This window comes from Grammomys surdaster, unplaced genomic scaffold, assembly GCF_004785775.1.
Source record: "Grammomys surdaster isolate TR1022 unplaced genomic scaffold, NIH_TR_1.0 137, whole genome shotgun sequence".
Lineage (NCBI taxonomy): Eukaryota > Metazoa > Chordata > Mammalia > Rodentia > Muridae > Grammomys > Grammomys surdaster.
This window is the reverse complement of record NW_021604595.1, coordinates 12,633,020-12,655,835: the sequence shown is the minus strand read 5'-3', so window position 1 is coordinate 12,655,835 and position 22,816 is coordinate 12,633,020. Positions and strand designations below refer to the sequence as shown.

General features: G+C 41.9%; 1 protein-coding gene across 1 annotated transcript in view; it reads left to right on the top strand.

The window, feature by feature from the left end:
- Window positions 1-22,816, top strand: part of Ly86 (lymphocyte antigen 86) — a 68,034-nt gene that overhangs the window by 21,760 nt on the left and 23,458 nt on the right. The window contains exons 2-3 of the mRNA XM_028763129.1: window positions 9,736-9,822; window positions 11,098-11,226. Coding sequence (XP_028618962.1) covers window positions 9,736-9,822; window positions 11,098-11,226 — 216 coding nt within the window. The remainder of the gene's footprint in view (window positions 1-9,735; window positions 9,823-11,097; window positions 11,227-22,816) is intronic.

Sequence of the window (22,816 nt, the reverse complement as noted above, 5' to 3'; positions counted from 1 at the left end):
CTCAGCATGTGATTTGTTTTCTGTATCAAAAACACTCATCTTTTAACAGAGAAGTGCTTTAAAGCTTCTCTATGGCATGTCTGAATTTTTAGCATTATTGCTCTATTTCTTCAAGGTCGTTGTTAAGTCAAATAAGGATGACTTGAACATACTACATTCCTGAGACAGTAGTTTTTGTAACCAAGATAACTGCTGAATGATGGGTTATGTATACAATGTAGATATGCCAGGCAAAAGACCAATTCACCTCCCAAAGGGAATGTGTTGAGATTCTTTCTCAGCACTCAATGGTACCAATTTGAAAATTACCTACTGTATACTTTGGGACATTTTATATTTAATAATTTTGGACAATAGCTAATCATAAGTAATGATAAACATGGAAAACAAAAGTTACAGGAAAGGGACCACTGTATTATAATACAAAACAAACCATTCCCTCCCCTGCTGAGGAAAGGCATACTTCAGTTGTTCTGAAGCCAAAAGTGCTACATGTATCCCTCTTCTCTGTCACTAAAAGGCTTTTATTAATGACTTTCATTTATTTTACAACTGAAAAAAAAAAACTAGTAAAGGTTCCAGGATTTTCCATCAGCAACCCAAATACTCCTTTACACTCAAAAGCACACTGGCCGCCATTACCAAAAGGCCTGTACAGCATTGGAATGTTTAAGCCCTCAACTCACTAACAGTACACTGTGATAGCATCAAAGCTGTTTTTCTTGCATTTAAAGCAAAGATTCATATCTAAGCATCTGCATATCTCAGCTGAAAACAGAAGCAACTGCATTGGAAGTGCAACTTTGAATGAGGAAATTCCCTAGGACACTCGGGGAGAAGAAACTTGAATGGGAATGGAGCTAGTATCATTTGAAAGTGAGCCACTGGGGCCTTGCTAGGCTAGTCTCTAATAATGAGATTTGACAAGTGGGAAAAAGAAGAGATCAAGAAAACACAGCTAGAATAGAATCCACCCACGCTAGACTTACTCTTTTCCTATAGTACAAAGAAACGGGGAATGGGGGAGGGTGTGCAGACAAGACAATAACTTTACAAACAAAAAAAGATGAAAGTTGGCTTTGAATTTTTGTGGATGAACTTTAGCAATGGTGTCTCACCTAAGCTTTATGCTGTTATCATCACTGATGGACCCACGCTGACCCTCAAATGATATCGTATGAATTGATACAAGAGGGTTAAGACCCCGGTCAAAACCACCAAACAAGAAAGGAAACTTTCAACACACACTAGATTTTAATCATAAACAGAACATAAGCTTGCAGAATTGGTAACCAGGCAACCTAATGGATAATGTCTAAATAAGTTCTGTTTGTTATTATCTGGTGAAAGATACAGAGGGATGTCTGTTGCGTCTGACCTTGGACTACTAGCTGTTCAAGAACACCCAGTAACTCTTATCTCAAGTACCAAAGTAAATATTTCCATTGTTGTTAAGAAAAGTTAATGCACTCAAGGCTTCCTGGAGAGCCAAACTGGCAAAAAGAAAGTTATCATGGGCCTCACAATAAGGCCTTGTATGTAATTGCTAGCACCTACCAAAGCCAAGGCTGGGAACACAAGGCTCCATTGCCTAACACCTTCTGCTCTTGTCAAATCACTGGACTTTGTCCTTTTGCTTACATATCCAACCAACATGGGCATGTCTGCTAAAACAGACACTGGTTGTCTGGACATGAATAAATGAAACACGATTCCTAACCTGACAGCTTAAACCTGGAAGTGGGTGTGTCCAACTTCCAGACAGTGCAACAAAATTCATGTCAAAGAATATCACAACTGAGTTAGAAAACAGTTCACCAAAAGGAATCCCATAATGCCATGCATACATAAATGTATGAGTATTTATCGAGCCACTTCCACAGCTATCCTGGGCCACAAGGAAGAGCAATAGAGCTTTAACTTCTATATTGATGGAAGATGATAGAGGTATGGTGATTACATATACAATAGACAGTGGGAAGCCAGAGGAAGGGCAAACTAAGAACTCTGAGGGCATCCTAGAGAGGTGTAGTTGAGCCAGGTATGAAGGGAAAGTGTTCAGGAGAGAGATAATGAGTTTTACTATGTGAGGTATAAACCTTTCACTAATTTATTTATTGGAAAATGGCCAAGCACATTAGCATCCTTAGCCCTCACATTAGCATTCTCCTGGGTCAGCCTGTTTTCTGCTAACAGCACATGCAGGAAGCAAAACAAGAACTCAAGAAGTAAGAATGAACACAGAGGTTTAATCCATTAGGGGGACAGTTGGTCTTTGGGGCCTTAGGATGCAGTCAGGTATCAGTCCTGGAGAACATGTGTCGTGGAAAAGAAAGAGGGGTAGAGAGAGGGAGATCAAGGAGGACAGGGAGCAGAGTAGGAAAAAGAAGGGAAGGGAGAAGAGAAAAAAGGGAGCGAGAGTGTGTGCCTTCCCAGAGGAGGAAGTACAGAAGCTTGAAGCTGGATTTAGACACTACGCTCAAGGAAAGTTGGTGGAAATAAGGCAGGTGGGGTACTGCCCCTTCTTTTGGTGATTTTTTTTAAAGAGAATTCCTCCCCTGTGGAAGAAAATCAGCCAATTTCCAACAGGTCTTAAATCCAAGCAATAGAACTAGAGGTAAGGGCAGCACACACACACAATTCTTAAAATTGGTGTGATAGTCTTAATGTCAACTTGCCACTACTTAGAATCACCTAGGGGAGAAGTCTCTATTGAGAAATAATCTAGACCATGCTAACCTGTGGCCTTGTCTTGGAGAGACTGCCATAGCTGTTGTGCTAATTTTATATCAACTTGACACAAGCTGGAGTTACCGGAGAGGAGGGAGCCTTAACTGAGAAAATGCCACTATAAGATCATTCTATAGGCAAGTGTAGAGTTTTTTTTTTTAGTTAGCAATTGATTAGGAAGGGCCCAGTGCATTGTGGGTAGGACCACCCCTGGGCAGGTGGTCTTGGGTTCTGTAAGAAAGCCAGCTGAGTAAGCACTGTGGAGAGCAAACCAGTAAGCAGCACCCCTTCATGGCCTCTTCATCTGTTCCCACCTCTAGTTCCTGCCCTTTTTGATTTCCTGTCCTGACTTTCTTTGATGATGAACAGTGATATGGAAGTGTGAGCCAAATAAAGTTTTTCCTCCCCAAGTTGCCTTGGTCATGGTGATTCGTCACAACGGAAGCAACCCTAACTAAGACAGTTGTCGATTGGTTCATCCCACTGTTGGCAGCACAGTTTTATGAGCTAACTCATAAATTATATAAGAGTTAAGAATGCTAGTTTTGCAGGAAGTAAGCAGGTGAGGATCCATTTTACTCTTTTTGCCTTGGGCTGTAGATGAGATATGACAGGTTACTACATTTCTGCCTTGATTTCCCTCAGTGACTGACTGGAATTGTAACCCAAATAAGCCACCTTTCTCCTCCTAAGTTGCATTTGGTCAGAGTCTTTACCACAGTGACAGAATGAAACTAGAACAGAAGAGAAATTTGAGTTAGTTCTGTGGACTTGAGTTACCCAGCAGGAAACACAGAGGCTTCAGGGAGCCCAAAGACTCTATAACTTGCTAACACACATTCATTGGACTACCTGAGACAGAACCAACAAGAAGGCCTGTACCCTCACACCTCACCATACTCAACTAAAGAATTGCATTTCCAAAATCATTTTGATTTTTCCCCCACAAATTCCAATTGAAAGCTCCATCTCCCCCAAACACACACTGTCCAAAGTAGCAAAGCCAGGGTGTCATCTTCTGGGCCACCACCTTAGTCAACCAGCCCCGGAGATCCCAAGCAAATAATAAAATATACAGCATGAGAAAATCTCCAGAGCTGTTATTCGTTGAGACCTTGCTCTCTTACAGCCCAACTGGTTTCTGCAGCTCTGCTCCAGAAATATGCCAGAATGTCCAAGACAGATGTGGTATTGTTGACCTCTGTGCACCAAATAGATACTATCAGCTGCTAACTTAGAGCCCAGTCTTCTTCTCCAGCTGGATTGACACCCACCTCGTGCCAATAAGCTTGTCTTCTAGAAAACTTCTAGGGTCTTCCGGGGTACATACACCACAGTGGCTGGAGGCCGCAGATGTAGTTTGGGGTGCATGCTAGTTCATTCACTAAGTGCTGTCTTTGCTTAGGCAGGAGCCATGGAAACTAATGAGCAGACAGAAAAGTGGGTGTAACATGGAGGACAAAGGAAACACATTCAAAAAGAATATCTCTTGTATTTCCTAAAACACCATTCCGCTTCCTCCTTTCTCCCTAGTGCAGGAGGAGACCTTTGTCACTGCCCTCACTGCATGGAAACAACTCTCACAAAGCTCCATTATTTTTGTTCTTGTTTTTTAAAAAAATTCAAATATAGATGATCTGAGTTGCTTGAGTCATGGGCCCAGTGAAAAGTCTCTTACCCCCAAACACTTCTATCACTGTACAAGGAGAACTACTTAGAAGATTTGTAAGTGCCTCTCTCTTTTAAAGGTGGTCTTGAGGTGTTTGTAGTGTAGGTAAAGTCTGTGGTGACAGAGAAGTAATCCTTTTTTAGATTTTTTTTTTATTTTGAGAATTTCTTATACAATGAAATATGATCCTCATATACAACTTTTCCCATGTCTCACCAATGTGTGCCTTGAAATGTGCAATGCCCACATGTGCATGTGTGTGGGGCATCCACAGGAGCACAGAAAACCTACCAGTGCAGTGAGCAAAATTCAATAAAGAATGACTCTCTGTCCCTCCATGACTACCTGCCCTATAGCCCCTCTCTACAGCCTAGAGATCATCCACCCCATCTACGTTGAGATTTGAGAAAGCTTGATCTTGTGTAGATCTTGTGTGGGCAACTGCAACAGCTGTAAGTTCATGAGTGCAATAGTCATGTCTTGAAGACAGCAGTTCACAACACTCCACCTCACCATCTGAATCTTTACATTCTTCAGGCTTCCTTTCCCTTGATCATCCCTGAGCCTTCGTGATGGTAGGGTTAATATAAATGCCCCAGTGAGAGCTGAGCACTCAGTCTTTTATGCACTTTGACCAGCTATACATATCTTCATGGACTCCTGTTGACAGTAAAACAAAGCTCTCTGGGTTGAAGGTAGCCCAGCCCAGGTCTATGGGTATAAACATAAATATTTAGAGGACAACTTGACAGCATCATCATTTAGTAAAATACTACAAACCAGCTACAACAAGGCCTAAACTCTCCCAAGCCACCAGCTTTTGACAAGGAATACAGGACCAAGCATGCTGTCCTGGAAAGTACCCTTCAAATCCAATCAGAAAGCGGTTAGTCACCCGGTACAGTTGTGCCACTATTACGTCAGTGAGCACATCTTAGCTGGCTGGTCAGTATTACTGTCTACAGATTCCAGCACTGGATAAGATACTTATATCTTGTCTCTTCCCCATCAGTCTCTATAATACTTTCCGTGATTAAGAAAACCAGCCAGCAGGAGAGATATTTCTTGGTCAGATTAGGACTAATTTCTCTATGTCTTGTAGCCAGAGTGTGTGATGTCATTATCAGTAGGGTCTTACCATGTAGTTATGATGGATAACAAGACCAATGGCAATACCTGTGCTGTTTGGGAGGCCTCAGAGGCCTCCTTGATTAATCATTCTAAAGAGGTCTTCCTTGCCTTTTACTTACATCCTTAGGCTGATTTTTTGTTGTTTTGGTTGGTTGGTTGGTTTGGTTAACCTGACCATTGTTCCCCCTGTTCCTTCCCCCCTTCCATCCCTAATTAATGCTTTACCTCTCAGTATTTCCCACTCCTCTCCCTTTTTCCATGTACTCTATTATCCCTCCACTTACTTTTTTAAGTTGGCTGTAAGATAGGAGAGTAGCTTTCACATGGCTTTGGGTTAGTCGTCCCTTTCATCCCTGGTTTCCTCTGCGCTCCTACATCTTTCCCTGAGTCCACCTTACTACTTCTGCTTTGCCTACAATCCCCTATCCCTACTCCCTTCCTTGTCCTGCAAAGGTCCCCGTCCACAAGAAAGTAATGCATTATGCCAATGCTTTTTCACTGAGGATAACTCACCCTCAGTGACCACAGGTCACAGGTGGTGAGCTTTCAGCAGTTCTGTCACATTATAGATTGTCACAGGGATACTTCTATCATGCAGAGGTGCTGATTGCCATGCTATGGTCCACAAAATATTATGTGAGACCAAATGACAATCATCATGAGGTTAAGCTGTTCAGCTTTAAGGTTCTCAATGGCATTATTGCAAATAATCTACAGTGTTTCTTCTCATAACAGTTACAGAGGAGCTAGTGTGATATTAAGACGTGATGCTTCTGGTTCTGGGAGTTCATATCTAGAAGGGGAATGGCAGGGTGTCTAATATACATAATTCAGAACATGCTAAGCACCCAAATGGAAAAATAAGAAAATACAGAGTGTTAGTGTGAGGATGGACGTGAGGGAAGTGATATGAACTTTTCCTAGAGTCTGCACAGCTTTCCTGTAGACTGCCTAGTCACAAAGACATCATTCTTGCATAAAAACTTGAGAACATTGCCAGGGAAGCTCAGAAAACTCCCTACGTACTTTTAAAAAATAATCTTTCTGTTTCTATATACATTTCCTTAGGGAGAGGAGACAAGCAACCTACTGATTCCTCCGTGACTTTGTCTCTTATTAAAATTATTTTTCTAATACCAAGGAAAGGCTTTATTTCTTTCCCCTCCTTTTAGTTTACCCTATGTATAGCTTTAAAATATTGATGATAAACACACCCTGGAATTCTGTAACTGCTAACTGAGCAATATATGCCTTTGTTCATTTTGCCTCAGAAGGCAATTTAAATGAATGCAGAGTTTTGAGGGTGCACTTTCCTAAACCTCTATTGTTAAGTAGTCTCTATTTCCATCAATAGTGCAGGCTAAGTGTGTAGCAGGAGCAGTTGTCTTCTTCACCCCCACCACTGTTTAACAATCTGAAAGAAGTCCTGAGGCAGCATGAAAATATTTAGGAAGAAGTCAAAAGAATATCAAAACCGAGGGACATTTTTCCTAAGAAAACTAGAAAGCAAACCAATCAGAATGATACTTGTGTTAGATTTGCCAGGCTGGGCTTGTCTAGGGGCCATTGCCATCACAGGTATTAGAGGCAATGAAGCATCTCTCAAGTTAGTGTGTGGATGTCTGCAGCATCACCTAGAAACTCACAGCAGAAAGCAGGTATAAGACTGAACTACCCAATGCCGTATACCCGCACAGAAAATATCCCAGGCAATCTTAAAAATGAAGTCAACATGCGTATTTTAGGATTTACTTATTGATTCTGATATCTAATATTTACTAAGCACCAATGTGGTTTTGTTTGTGCTTTTGTTAATGCTGAGTTTACAGCTTAACTCGGGTGCTTTCCATGCTGGGATCTAGGTAAGTTAATACAATCTTTAAGTCTATATGCTGCAGTCTGTGAAAGGAGGAAGAGTCATACCTGTTTTCCAGATTCTTCCTGATTCTACCAGTCTGGACCCTATAGAGCAGAGGTTCTAGTCTATAGAGCAGAAGTTCTCAACCTATGGACGTGATCTTCAGAAAACACATATTTCCAATGGTCTTAGGAACCCCCAAGCATAAATGTATTTTCATTGCTCCTTGATAACTGTGATTTTGCTACTGAACTGTATCTCAGTTCCTGGGACCATGCATTTTCTGATCATCCTCAAGCCACAGATTGAGAACTGCTGCTATAGAGGAAGTAATAATCAGTTAATTTTAATATAAATCATTTAGTATAGACAATATGTTAATTAGCTGAGTTTAGAAACAAGACAAACCAAAAGAATAAAATGACAGTGAATGAGAGTTGCCTCCTCAAGGGCTGGGAGAGCTGAAGGCAAAAGCTGGTGGGATGAAAACCTGGGTGCTTGGAAGGCAGACCTGGTGATCCAAGACAGGAGAAAAGTAACCACCTCTGAGGCACTAGTTTGCAGAGGTCTGGGAACCCAGAGAGCTGAGCTTGGCTGGTTTCAGGAAGGTGCAAGAGAAGCATCTATTGGAACCCAAAGTCACTGAAAAATGTTGATGAGCAAGCCCAGACCCTGGCTCCAACTTCCATCTCTCCCTGGCCTCCTGACTGAGTACAACATAGGAACAACTGTAGATGGGGGGCACCCTCACAGAGCAAAGTTCAAAGGCTGCATTTGGAGCTGAGATGTGGCAAGCTTTGTGGGCGCCCCAGACTCATATTCATCATGTGTGTCTGTGGGATGCCTATCTGTCTGATGGGCTGAGTAATGGGGAGTCTGAGAACGGAGGCTGAAAATTCTTAGGAAGTTCTCAGCTCAAGATGGTGTTCCTCCCTTAGGCCTAGTGAGAAGCACAGTGGAAAGGGAAATGAAAAATAAAAGACACAAAAATAGTTTCTGCCTTAAATCTAAGTTTACGTTAAGTGCTACGGGGTTAAGGTACCTAGAAAATCACCAAGCGATACAGTTGGGTTTCCATATCCACAGTTGCCACATCCTCAGATTCAACCAAAAACAGATCTAAAATGTTTGAATATGAGTATACTGAGCATGTGTAGATTTCTTCCTGTGTTTCTTGAACACAACAGTGTAAGATGATTCGCATTGCATTTGCCTGGTATCACACAACCGCATCGCACAACTACGGCAAGTCTCCTAGAAATGACTTTAAAGATGTGTGTGGGGAGGAGACTCATTGGTTAAAAGGGTTTGTACAGAACCCACTTTGGGTTCCCAGCACCCACACGACAGCTCACAACTGTCTGTAAACTCCAGTTCTAGCATATCTAACTCCTTTTTCTGGCCTCCCCAGGTATCCATGTGATTACATGTAGGCAATGTAGGCATTCACATATATATTTTAAAAATGAATATATATATACACATATATATACATACATATATACATACATACATACATACACACATATACATATACATGTATGAGAACTGCATAGATTATGTGAAAATAAGATATTTTATATCAAGAAGCTAAGCATCTATGGATTTTGGTATGTAGGTGTCCTGATGCATTCCTCATGGATATTGAGGGATGACTAGACATATTTACACAGTTTGAAGACTACATCAGCCATAACTGGGTTTTTTAATTCAGAGAATAAATGACTATTCTCAACACTATGAGGGAAACTTCACAAAAGGCAAGAATTAGCAAGAAACATTTGAAATGAGAGAAAGTATACAAGTTGAATCAGAGGGTTGGGGATTAAGTGTGTGTGTGTGTGTGTGTGTGTGTGTGTGTGTGTGTTGGCTCAGAGTAGGGGCAGTAGACTCTTTCTGCTCTTTATTCTGGTTCATAAGGTGCTGTTTGAATAAAGAAAAATTACATGTGAAACACATTATCTTTAGCCCTGACTGTTTAGCATAATGCCTCAAATGGGGCAGAAGTGAGAATCCACTGAGTGGGATGGGATGGTGAAAGGTAAAGCAAAATTGTAACTGAATATCTCCGCACATCTTCTTCTGTCAGCAAGATTTAGGTCAGGGGCTAAAAGGATGTAAGCAATGATGAAAACAGTAAGTAGTGAACTTGTCCTCTGTTACTGAGGCCCTGTTGTCAGAGTGAGCACGACAGTGACTGTGGACAGACTGAGAGGGGCTGCTAAAAAGGTCCAGGCGTTTCTAAGTATTGGGCACTTCAGCGCGTCCTGGAAGAATCATTAGTACAGATTTTGCAGATGAGTTTGCGGTGTACTCATGACTAATCTCTCCATGTCCTCTGTGGCAGATCCCTTACAGGATTTTGGACTTTCCATTGACCAGTGTTCCAAACAGATCCAACCAAATCTCAACATTCGATTTGGCATCATTCTGAGTAAGTAGATGTGGTTACCTTGACTTGGAGCATAGCAGAGCCTCCTCCTCCTCCTCTTCCTCCTCCTCTTCCTCCTGCTCCTCCTCCCCCTCCCCCTCCTCCTCCCCCCCGCTCCTGCTCCTCCTCCCCCTCCAGCTCCTCCCCCTCCTCCTCTCCCTCCTGCTCCTCCTCCTCCTCCTCCTCCTCCTCCTGCTCCTCCTCTGCTGCACATTCAATGCTTCACATTGACTAGCACAGCAGGCTGCACCAACTATCCTACCTTTGCCTTTCATAATCCCTCATGGTCATGAAATGCTGGGCTTTTGTATTAAAGAGGTTCCAGATCCTCGTTTCCATACTGCCGGTTCCTGGTCACCATAGACAGCAAAAAAAGAGAGAAATGGTTGTTTGGTTGCTACACAGGCAAGAGGCTTGCTTATTACGTTTCCCACAAACAAACCTGCCCTACCCACTGCATGCTCTGTTACTCGCATTAGTTTGCTTCCCAAACAACTAATAAAAGTTCTTACAAACTGGGAGGAAAAATAGAGTGGCCAAATCTTTCTTGCCACCCCAGGCTGTGAGGCCCCACACTTTCTGGTAGTTTCTTGTTTTCCCATACCATTACAGTAAACCAATATGTTTGTCAGAGGTACCAAGTATCCCCTTTTGTAGACCGGTTTTCTCAAAACAGAGAAGCATTCAGTAAACCGAGCACCTAGAATCATTCCATAGAAATGAAAGGAATATTCTCAAAGACCAAGAATTCTCATGTGACCGGGTATCCCTAAAACTCTGCACACTATTTAGACTCACAGCAGCTGGAGAAATGCTATGGACAGGGAAACAGAGAGGGGAAGAGGATTGGGTGGAAGACAAAAGAAAGGAAGGGAGCCAGGAAGAAATGGATGCCTTCCACAGGGCTCCCTGGAATTCCCTGGGGAGCTGTGTGCAGCATCCACCAAGCAACAGTAGTGGGAATATGCAGACCCAGCTATGCCTTGCTGCTATCGTGGTAGATAAATAGCAGTATGGAACTAAGGAACTCTAAAAGCCAGGCTTGTGGGCATTGGTAGGGCAGAGAGCTGAGCATCAAGAGGGAAAGGTAGCCAATGAGCTGCTTTATCCTGAACAGGTAGAAGCTTAAGCTAGAAATGCTGCTCTGTTGTGAAGGGCCATTCACCCCCACACACAGAAGACTGAAAGGCTGTGGAGTTCCTTTAGACGGGGCTGTTGAGCCTTGAAGGACCTCCCTGCAGGGGACACGGGGAGTGCTGACATTGTTCTTCTCTATAGGAGAGGACATCAGAAAACTGTTTCTGGACATCGCTCTTGTGGCAAAAGGCTCTTCTATTCTGAACTACTCCTATCCCATTTGTGAGGAAGACCAGCCCAAGTTCTCTTTCTGTGGAAGAAGGAAAGGAGGTAAGCCTAACTAACTGCTTGCACCTGACAACGGGGTCCCAGTGGACAGACCCTGGTGCTCCCCACCCACCTTTAGACAACCCACACCCTACTCCTCAGCATCTATTGCATAAAAATACCAGGCAATGCTCTGCAGAGAGCCTCCCTTAGACAGATATTGTATGTACTGAAATGAAAGATGCATATAACAGCATCTTACTCAAAAGACTAGCAGCAGAAAGAACCAGTAGTTTCCAAAAACCTATGAGAAGTCAGCATGTTTTCAGGTTTTCTCTGATGATCTCTGCTGTGCTAAGGTCTCGCCCATACAACAACTCAGAAAAAGAAAACAGAACAAGGCTTGCTAAAAGTCACGGCTATCTACCTGCACTCCCAAGGGCCGGGCTGCCTGTGTCAGGTACCTGTGCTCCAAGTAAAGAAGCAGAAACCCATTGTATGTGCTATGAGCTCCCTTCTTTCTAGTTCACTAAGTTTTGACTTTCTGCTAGGCTTAGTTCCCAAGGTGAGCAGGCAAGCTCACCCACATTTCCTCTCCTTTTCCCTTCCCCTTCCCTTCCAGACCCAAAGGCACTGTATCATTTATGTCTGTTCTGCACTGGGCTCCCCAGAAGTTTGTCTCTGTCAGCTGCTCTCTCCTGCCTGTTTTCATTGGCCATGGGGGGGTACAATTCAACCCCGTGTTCCAGAAATACACCCTTGACCATTTCTCCTCCACTTCGTGAACCTAGACTTTTAAACAGCAAGGATCCTGTCAACATGACCCAATTGTTCTTTTTAAACAAAAAACATAGAAGGCATTGCAGTCCTCTTCCCATACCCAAGAATACAGAGGAAAAGATGCTTGTCTTCAAGAAAAACAAACAGAAATTGAGGGAGAGTCACCAGATGGGAAGGGAAGCCATGATTTTACACAAGGAGCTGTGCTCCACTCAGCTCCATCCCAGCTGCCTCTCTCCCCTGAGAATGTGGCCTAGAGCTCTCTTGGAGTGCTTGCCACTATCATCGTCCCCACTCATAACACACACTAGACTATAGGACTGGGGAAGTGTCATTCCTGCACAGTGGTGTCTTGGTATCTAGTCCTGGTATCTGGGGATGCCAGACCCCTCAGGTGTTTTAAGCCTTATATAGAGAATTGAGAGCATTTACACAGCCCCCACACATGTATTAAAGGCTGTCTTCATCATCTCCAGATCACTCGCTGCACCTAATGTCAACACGATATAAGCAGTCACAGTTCTGTGTAGTAAGGGATTACCAACAGGAAAGGTCTGTATGTTTGAGAAAGGTACTTCTCTCTACACACACAAAGCTTTCTTTCCACAATTGGAATTTGGGGCTCCAAACATGCAGCTACAGAAGGCCAACTGTGTTTCAAATGTGCGATAGTTTAGGAAGCTTGACACACATTCACACGTTCAGTCATATACAGACACACTTATTACATGCATTCACACTCATTCACAAACATATACACACATTCACACATACTCAATACAAACATATACACATACACACACACACACACATACACACACACTCACCAATGGCATTCAATGGCCTCTCACAGTGCCAAGCCTCAGCTGCTCTTCATGACCCCTTCATACCTTCAAAACCAGTACCATCTGGGTGACTCTTACACATTACCAAGTCCAACTGCAGCAGGGGGTTCAACCTTGGCTATCTCTGGAACACAGCCTCTTTGTCCTCTCAGAAAACACTTTCCAGAAGATTTCACCTCAATGATGCTGGTCTCTTCTTAATCACCACTAATTTCTTAGCTTCAGCTAACCAGCCTCAATAGTTCCAGTAATGCAAAGGTTTCACTTTAGTAGTTCTGGTATTTTGTTAATCACAGCTGATTCTTCAGCCTCAGCTAACCAAAACCACAGAATCTTCACAATCAAAACAGCAATGGCCCTGATAAGAGTCTTTAATATTCCCTCTAAAATTTCACAAGCCAGGCCTCCATCTTCTGCACTGTTCTCAACATTTTCTTCCAAGCTCCTACAGAACATCCCACAGAGCTCTTAATATCTCAATGGCTCTTCTAGCTCAAATTTCAAAGTCCTTCCACATTCCTCCCCAAAACACGGTCAGGTTATCACAGGAATACCCTACTATTCTGACACCAATTCATCTTAGTCAGGGCTTCTATTCCTGCACAAAACATCATGACCAAGAAGCAAGTTGGGAAGGAAAGTGTTTACTCAGCTTACACTTCCACATTGCTGTTCATCACCAAAGGAAGTCACGACTGGAACTCAAGCAGGTCAGGAAGCAGGAGCTGATGCAGAGGCCATGGAGGATTTTACTTACTGGCTTGCTTCCTCTGGCTTACTCAGTTTGCTTTCTTATAGAACATGAGACTACCAGCCCAGGGATGGCACCACCCACAATGGGTCCTCCCTCCTTGATCACTAATTGAGAAAATGCCTTACAGCTGGATCTCATGGAGGCATTTCCTCAAGGGAGGCTACTTTCTCTGTGATAACTCCAGCTTGTTCAAGTTGACACACAAAATCAGCCAGTATACAAATGTAACCATGTTTTTCTACCTGCACCCCAATTCCCAAATAATGACTTGGAAGCTTATTTAGGTACAATGCTTAGGCCTTGTTTGGGCTTGTTCCCCTGACTGGCTTGTAACTTGTTTAACCTGTTTAAATGTTTCTATGTCTGCCACATGGCTGGTTATCTCTCCTCAGTTTCATATATCCAACATCCTCAGAGTCCAGGTGAATCTTCCCACCCATCTATCTCGCACGGTTACAACCTGTCTACCGGAACTTTTACCTCCTACTTCCTGCCTTTCGCCTACAGGCCTTCACACAGTACACAAGAGATTAACCCTACAAATAGAATTTTTAAAAACGAAAAAGGAAAAAGAAAAAGCACAAGAAATACACACAAAACCAAAACCCTTAAAAACACAAAACTGGAAACTATAACATACACACAAAAGACCAGTGAAGCTAAAGCCTACCCAAACAAAGTATGAGACAAATAAATCTCCAGAAACACCCTTGAGCTCATTTTGTGTTAGCTGTCTACTGCTTAGCATGGGGCCCTCCTTATGCATGGTTAATATATCCAGTGGGACTCTACTGGAAAGAACTAATTTTTGGCAAACAGATGCCAATTAGAGATAGCATCTTGGTTAGGAATGTGAGTTCATATCCACTCCCTCCTCTCACCACTGGGACCTCCATCTTCTCTGGCTCTTACAACTGTTTCACTTACTCTCCTGCAGAGTTTTCTGAACCCTGAGGGGAGTATTTTGATAAAGACATCCCATTTACAACTGAGTGTTCCAAAGTCTCTCACTCTCTACACATTGTCCGGTTGTGGCTCTCTGTATTAGTTCCCATCTACAGTAAGTAGAAACTTCTCTGATGATGTCTGAGCAAGACACTGATCTATGGATACAGCAAAATGTTGTTAGGAGTCACTTTATTATTATGGTTTTTTAGCAGAACAATAGTATTTGGTTTTCATCCTAGGTCCATAACCTATTTAGTCTCAAGTTCTTGGTCACCTGAGCAGTGTCTGGGTTCCATCAAGATGGGTTCCATTTTGTGGAGTGGTTCTTAAATCCAATCAAATAGTGCTTGGTTCCTCCTACATTTGTGCCACGGTTACACCAGCATATCACCAGCAGGCTAACATTGTAGAGTGCAGGGTTGATAGCTAGATTGGTACTTACCTTTCTCCCTTGGTTGCATGCAGAGTATCTTTTGGTAGCATAAATACTAGTCAGCAGATACAGAGGCTCTAGTTAGGTACTCAGCAATAGCCTGAGTTATTTAGGGATTTCCATGGACTCTCGTTGGTCAAAAACTCAATTAGATGTAACCCATTCCTGGCACTGGAAGTTTCACTTGGTTACAAAAGATCTAGTTAGAGCTTTGTCTCTCCCATTATTTGGTGATTCCTCTTAGGTTTCTTTGATATATGCATCTATTTTAAGAAGCTTCTACAGTACTAGTCTTCCCCATGGCCCATCTTACTCCCTCTCCCCTCTTCCACCTCCCCGTTTAATTCTCCTGTTCCAGTCCCCATCTCATCTCTCCATAATGATATATTCTATTTTCCCTTCCTAGGGAGATCATCTCTTCCCCCAGGAGTCCCTTACTCTGTAACTAATCTCTGTGATTATATAAATTGTAGATTGCTTATCAAAGACTTAACAGCTCTAACACCCACATGTAAGAGAATACATTCATCTTTGGGGGGGGAGGTTCAGATTACCTCCTTCAAGATGATTTTTTAAAGCTCCATCCATTTACCTATGAATTTCATGATTTCCTTCTTAACAGGTAAGCAATATTCTATTGTATAAATGTACCACATTTCCATTGTCCATTCATCTGTTGGTGGACATTTAGGCTATTTCCGATTTCTAGCTGTTATGAATAGAGCAGCAATGAACATGGATGAGCAAGTGTCCCTGTAGTCAGATGTACAGTGTTTGGGGTCTATGTTGAAGAGAGATGGATGCTGAGGAAGATTATTCCCAGCTTTGTGAGGAACTGTCACACTGATTCCACAGTGGCTGTCCACGTTTGCACTCCTGACAGCAATGAATAAATCTCCCCCTTTTCCCACATCCTCAGCAGCATGAGCTATCATTTGTTTTATTGACTTTGGCCATTCTCAACTAGTACAAGATAAAATCAAAGTAATTTTGATTTGTATTTTCCTGATGACTAAGGATGTTGGACGTTTCTTTCTCAGTCATTTGTGTTTTGTCTTCTAAGAATTCTTAGTGTACTTTTTTCTCCCATTTTTTAATTGGGCTATTCATTTTCTTAATGTCCAATTTTAGTTCTTTATATATTTTAGATATTAACTCTCTATCAGATATGGAATTGCTAAAGTTTTTTTCTCATTCTATAGCTTGCCACTTTCTCTAAACAATGATGTCATTTGACATATGGAAGGTTTTTTTTTTTTAAATTTCATGAGGTCCCATTTGTCAGTATTTGGCCTCGTTTCTTGAGCTTTTGAAGTCCTATTCAGACTGTCATTATCTATGCCTATATCTTGAGGTGTTTTTCTTATTTTTCTTTTCTTATAGAATTTTCAGAGTTCCAGGCCTTATGTTAAAGCTCTCTGGTCCACACAGAGTTAATTTTTGTGAGGGTGAGAGAGAATGCTCTACTTTCGTTCTACCACCTGTGGATATCTAGTTTTCCCAGCACCATTTGTTTAAAAAAGCTTTTCTCCCAGTGACTCTAGCAAGTGTCTACAGCTGTATGCATTTACGTCTGGGTCTTCTGTTGTTCTACATGTGTGTTCTTCTGCTAGCAACACACTGCATTTATTCCTGTAGTTCTGTTGCATAACTTGAAATCGAATATACTGGTACCTCCAACATTTGCTCTTTGTCCAGAATTGCTTTAGCTAACTGAGCATTTTATGTTTCTGAATGAATTTTTAAATTTTTCTTCAGTATCTGAGAAGAAATGGTGTTGGCATTTTTATGGGGACTTAGTGACTCTTTAGAGTGTCTCTGGTTAAAATGGCCATCTTCACAGTATTGATTCTTCCAACCCACAAGCATGAGATCCTTCCATCTTTCAGTGTCTTCTTCTATTTCTCTCTTGAGAAATGGGCCTCTTCGGGGCCTTTTGAGGTCTTCATTATAGAAATCACTTCCTTGGTCGGATTTACTCCCATTATTTTACATTTATGATGGCTATTGTCAGTGGGATTCCCTACCCCCTGGCCCTTCATTTCAGCATGCTTGTCCTTGGTAGACAGGAGGGTAACAGATTTCTGTATGACAATTTTATATGCTGCCATTTTACTCTGTTAAAAGTTTTCTGGTAGAGTCTTTGAGATCTCATATATAGTTTGACTTCTTTCTAGTTGTATTTTTCTCATTAGTGTCTCTTGTCTAACTGCTCTAGTTAAATGCTATGTTTTAAAAGAGTGGTAGAAATGATAGCTGTATCTTACTTCAAACTTTACTAGAAATGCTTTGGAGTTTCTCCCCTTTACTATAGTGTTAGCTGTGGATATGTCATAAGTTGCCTTTATTATGTTCAAGTATGTACCTTCTGTTCCAAGTTTCTCCAGGACTTTTATCATGAAGAGATGTTGGATTTTGTAAAAAAGCCTTTTCTATATCATTGAAATATCCATGTGATTTCTGTCCTTGTGTCCACTGTATGAGCTGTTGCAATTTTGATTGACATGTGTTGAACCATTCTTGCCTTCTTGGAATAAAGAGGACTTGCTTGTGATGAATAAATTTTCTTATGTTTTCTTAAATTTGATTGGCAAGTATTTTTAATGAAAAAAAGTTTATCTAATCTTTTCTGCCTGTGCTTGTCTAGACTAGCCCCAACCCTCCTGGCCACACTTACTAGACACCCCACTACAGGTCCTTCAGTCCTCGGTCCCTTCCTTCTGCCTTCCTTCCTTTCATTTGTGAGCCATGCTGTCTTCTTTTTTCTGACTTCATGTCCCCCTTGACTCCCTTCCCCCTACCACAATGACTAAGTCCAATACTTGGTGCCAAGTGCTCTGGGAAAGCCAAGGTGAACTTAGGATGTTTTCCACCATCTTGGACATTATTGGCCCAAGATAAGAAAGAGATCTATAAAACTGTGATTTAAAGTTAACACATGTGGTGTTTACATTGAACAGCAATAAACAAAATGGCAGGTTAGCCTGTGAGGTATCTCATCCCCTGATGTTCCACCTCTGAGAGCATGAACAAGGGATCTGAGGAAACAATTGCTTTAAAGTTATCTGCCTTAAAGTTATCTGAATCCTTTTCCAAGGTGTTTGGCTGTATGCATTCATGTTTGAATAATATTCTTGTGTGTGTGTATCATAGTTTCTTTCTCCACTCATCTGTTGCTGAAAACTCAGGTCATTCCAGAGTCTATATTCTGGAATGAACAAAGATTCTTATAACCTTGAATGTCACACTTCTTCAGCCACATCCTGTCCCATGCCCTGTTTGTACCTCTCGTTTGTACCTTGAGCATCTCACCAAAAGTAATCACTTTCTGCCCACAGCCTGTGTGATGACAGGTACTGTGTATGGGTGGTCCCTTTAACCTGTAACACCGGCTTCCATTTGTCTTCCATGCAGATTTAACCTATTAATCCTTATTTCAAACCCAACCAGATTCATTGCTTCATTCATTGCCAGAGCCAGGGGATGGTATGGGGGAGCAGCGGCAGAGATGCTGATTGATCATTACAGGGGTGCAATTGGCTGGAAAAAAAATAACTGTTCTGTAATGTGAAACAATTCATGGTTCCTACCTCTGCTATAGCCCTGATCTCAACTTTAGGGGTGTATGTGTGGTGTGTGTGTGTGTGTGTGTGTGTGTGTGTGTGTGTGTGTGTGTGTGTTGAGAGAGAGAGAGAGAGAGAGAGAGAGAGACAGAGAGAGAGAGATGGAGAAAGAGAGAGAGAGACAGAAAGGGGGGAACTGCACTCCTTGAAGGCAGAAATATTTATTTCTGGCTTCCTATCTCTGTGGACCTGGCAGATAGAGCTATCATAGAGTAAAGAGGTAATGAACACTTCTTTTGCTGAGACTGGAGTGGGCAGAGGATAGACTGTAGTATACAAGAACAATCAGTTCACATCAGATGAGGACTCTGGATGCTGCTGCATTGCTAGGCACTGGAGGCTCATCAAACCCTCACATGGAGGAAATTGTCTTACTCCTCCAAGCTCAAGGAAACCTTAGTATTTATCCAGTGCGTGGCTTTAAGAGAATTAATAAAACAGGAGAAATACTGTTCCCTCAAACAGTTTTAGGAGTCTAAATCTGTTTAGCAGCTCAGAAAGCTTGCCTTGGACTTATGTGAATGCTGGGCAGACAGTCTGCAGCCAGTTACTTTCCGTATTGCTAGGGGAACAAGGACTGCAGAGGCAGGCAGAGGGGCTGGCATTTGGGGAATTGCCAGGAAATTTTATTCAGTATAAAACAACCAAATAAGGGATACACAAACAATGAAGAAATAATTATGTAAATTAAATAAGGCAAGAAAGTGAAATCTTAAAATTCAGAGGCCTCTCGGGTCACTGAGATTTTTAACCTACTGCAGAGAGGGCAGTTGCCGTGATTACACTGGGATTGGAAGCCACAAATGACACCAGGAAGAACGGGAGTCATCAAACCCAAGCACAAGCTGCAGTTTCCACATCAGGCATGGGATAGAGTCCCAGGGGGCCTTGCAGCTCTTTTAGCAGATGGAGGAAAAGTTGCTGTCCACTGTGGGTGAGACAGTGGGCCGCCACCTGCAAGTCCAGTGGCCAGCGCTGTTTATCACATACTCTCCTGCAAACTAGAGCCCTCTGGCCACCCTCCAAGACAGGAAAAAAGCTATCACCAAATGGCTCAGGTTGAGGAAAAAAATTAATGATTAAACTGTAGTTTTCTTCTTCTCTGCCCAACCTCAGCTACCTCTAGGGCAAGAGGCCCTTTGGAGTATAAAGCCAGGTGGCAATCCTTGAGCCCGTGGATTGCCCATCATTTATACTTTGGGGGAACAAAATATCCTCCCCCACAGAAATCTAAGGGAATTCAAAGAAAAACATAGCATAGTTCAGATTCAGTGGTGTGTGCAATTGAACCCAGACTCATTTTATCCTACCTCAGTTCATGGTACTTGACAGAAACTGTGTTTAGCAAATTGAAAACTTGACAGCCCTGTGACAAGCAAGTCTCTTGGCACCGTTTCTCCAATGACATGAGCTCACTGTGTATCTGTATTTCACACTTTTTTTGGCAATAGGTATTTTTAAACTAAAGTACATCCATCTTTTTGTAGACACAGGCTGTGGCACGTTGAACAAACCACAGTACAGTATAAGTGTAACACTTATGTGTATCCAGATGCTGGGGTCTACAGTCAAACCAGCTGTTTCCAGGAACATCTGTAAGAAGTTCTGAGTCAGAGTCAAATAGACAGTCAGGCTATTATTTAATGCCAACTCTTCCCTGGGACCCTTGAGCCTCTTCCTCCAGGATCTGAGCTTAGGGATACACAGACTGGGCAAAAAGTGTCCATACCACGTACTCTCTACCATTCATTTTCAGTGCTTTGAGGCAAACTGCAGATGCTCAATATCAATATTTAAGACTGAATTGGGTTTAATATTTAAGACTGAATTGGGTTTAACAACTCTTAATGACCACACCTAATAACTAACCTTAAAGAGACAAGTTGGAGTACTCCCTACCATATTCAAGGACAGTCACGCAGTTAGAATGCCATGCCATTGGGTGGTTTAGCTTTGATCTGACCCATAGCCACTCACCATGGTTTCCTAAGCAGATGTTAACTTGGATTCTATTTAGTTAGACCCCTACTGTCCTATGCAGGAATCACAAGCCACATAAGTGATGGAACCTCTGACATGGTGCCAGGCTGAGCTGCAGTGAGCTGTGAGTCTAAAGCACAGGCTCAAACTCACTAGTACAGCAATTTACTTTAATCATTAATAAAATGGTGAAATTATACATATGCTAAATGATATTTTAAGTAGATTTCCTAACAATTTGTTGTTAAGTAATTGCTTGGTTTTTATGTCTATTTTATGCACTAGATCCCTAAGGACATCTAAAACTTTCTTGGTGAAATGATGTAAACAAGTCCGGCCGTTAGGTAATCTGTTGGTCTGGGGAACGTTGTTACATTGTGTATTTATGCATGCTCTACCTATTGCCCTTTATACACAGCAGTCCTTCAGTATCCAAAGGAAAAGATTCCCACTGGGTACCTGAAATGAACTAGTACTAAGCCCTGCTGTACTGTTCTTCCCGCTCTCTATATACCTATAACAATGCTTCACGTATCAGTTAGCTACAATAAGAGATCAATAGTATTTAATAATAGCAGCAGACAAACAGTTATAACAATATTGTGCTAAAATTAGACTAGCGTCTCTCTGGCACTTTGGGATTATTATTAAGCAGAGGTTGCTTAAGCAAAATGAACTCTGTGGCAATTTGACAACAAAAGTGACAACAAACTTTTAAAGACAATATGAACTAAAAACCTATTATGTCACCATCATCAATATGTTCACCTTTGTTTTCCATTGCTGTAATACAACATCTGAGGCCTACTGATTTTTGAAGGACTGAAGTTTATTTGTTTGTTTGTCTTTGCACTGCTGAGCATGGAACCAAGAGCCTCTCTTACACTATACAAGTGCTCTACAGTTTAATGATGCCAGAACCTAGAGGTTTTATTTGGCTCATAACTCTAGAGGCTGAAAACCCAATTCCGATACATCTGTTCAGCATCTGGTCAGAGCCTTCTTGCTGCATCAGGACATGGAAAAGGGCATCAAATAGGAATAGACAATATAGCAAGCTGCTAGCCTAGGTTTCTCCTTCTTTTCTTCTAAAACCACTAACTGTATTATGAAAGCTCCACTTCTGTGACCTCACCTGTCTTAGTTAGGGTGTCCACTGCTGTGAAGAAGCACCATGCAACAATTACAAAGCAAGACATTTAATTGTGACTGTCTTACGGATTCAGAAGTTTAGTCCATTATTGGCGTAGCAGGAAGCATAGCAGCATGCAGGCAGACATGGCTCTGGAGGAGCTGAGAGTTCTACATCTTGATCTGAAGGTGGCTAGGAGATTGCTCTTCTAAACAGCTAAGAGGAGGGGTTCAAAGCTCAACCCTATAGTGACACACTTGCTCCAAAGACTCCAACATCCAAATGCCATTCATAAACAACTTCAGAGATTTAATTTCCAGCATATAAAACTTGGAGGACACCTTCAAATAATAGCAATGCTGAAATATTGTTTGGCTCATAGTTGATATGTCATTTTCTATTACTGTATCACAATACCTGAGAAAATCAACTTGAAAAGAGTTATAATTATACTGGGCAAGGATGCATATTTTATATTGCATACATCATAATATTTATCATGTAGGATTTTTATATGTATCAACATAGTATAACATTGTTCAGTACATAGAACTATAATGAAAGCAACATAGTATTATATATATATATATATATAATGTAATATGATATATAATATATTCATAAAATATGTATTCACATTGGTTTTTTTTTTTTAATGGTGAAAAAAAAGTGCATATTTAGAATTAGTCATCTGGACTCAGTTTAGATGATCCCAGTCTTGTTGGCAACATCCAGAGCATCATAATCAGGAGCCAGGCGGACATATGCCTTCTTCTCTCCATCAGGCCTTATCAGGGCATTGACTTTGGCCACATCAATGTCATAGAGTTTCTTCACGGCCTGTTTGATCTGGTGCTTGTTGGCCTTGATATCCACAATGAACACAAGAGTGTTGTCCTCTACTTTCTTCATGGCTGACTCAGTGGTCAGTGGGAATTTGATGATAGCATGGTGGCCAAGCTTGTTTCTCTTGGGTGCACTTTTCCAGGGATATTTTGGCTGCCTCCGGAGCCATAGTGTCTTGGGCCACTGGAAGGTGGGTGACGTTCGGACCTTCTTTTTGTGGCTGTGGACGCCTTTCAGCACTGCCTTCTTAGCTTTCAAGGCCTTCGCTTTGGCTTTGGCTTTGGCTTTGGCTTTGGCTTTGGCTTTGGCTTT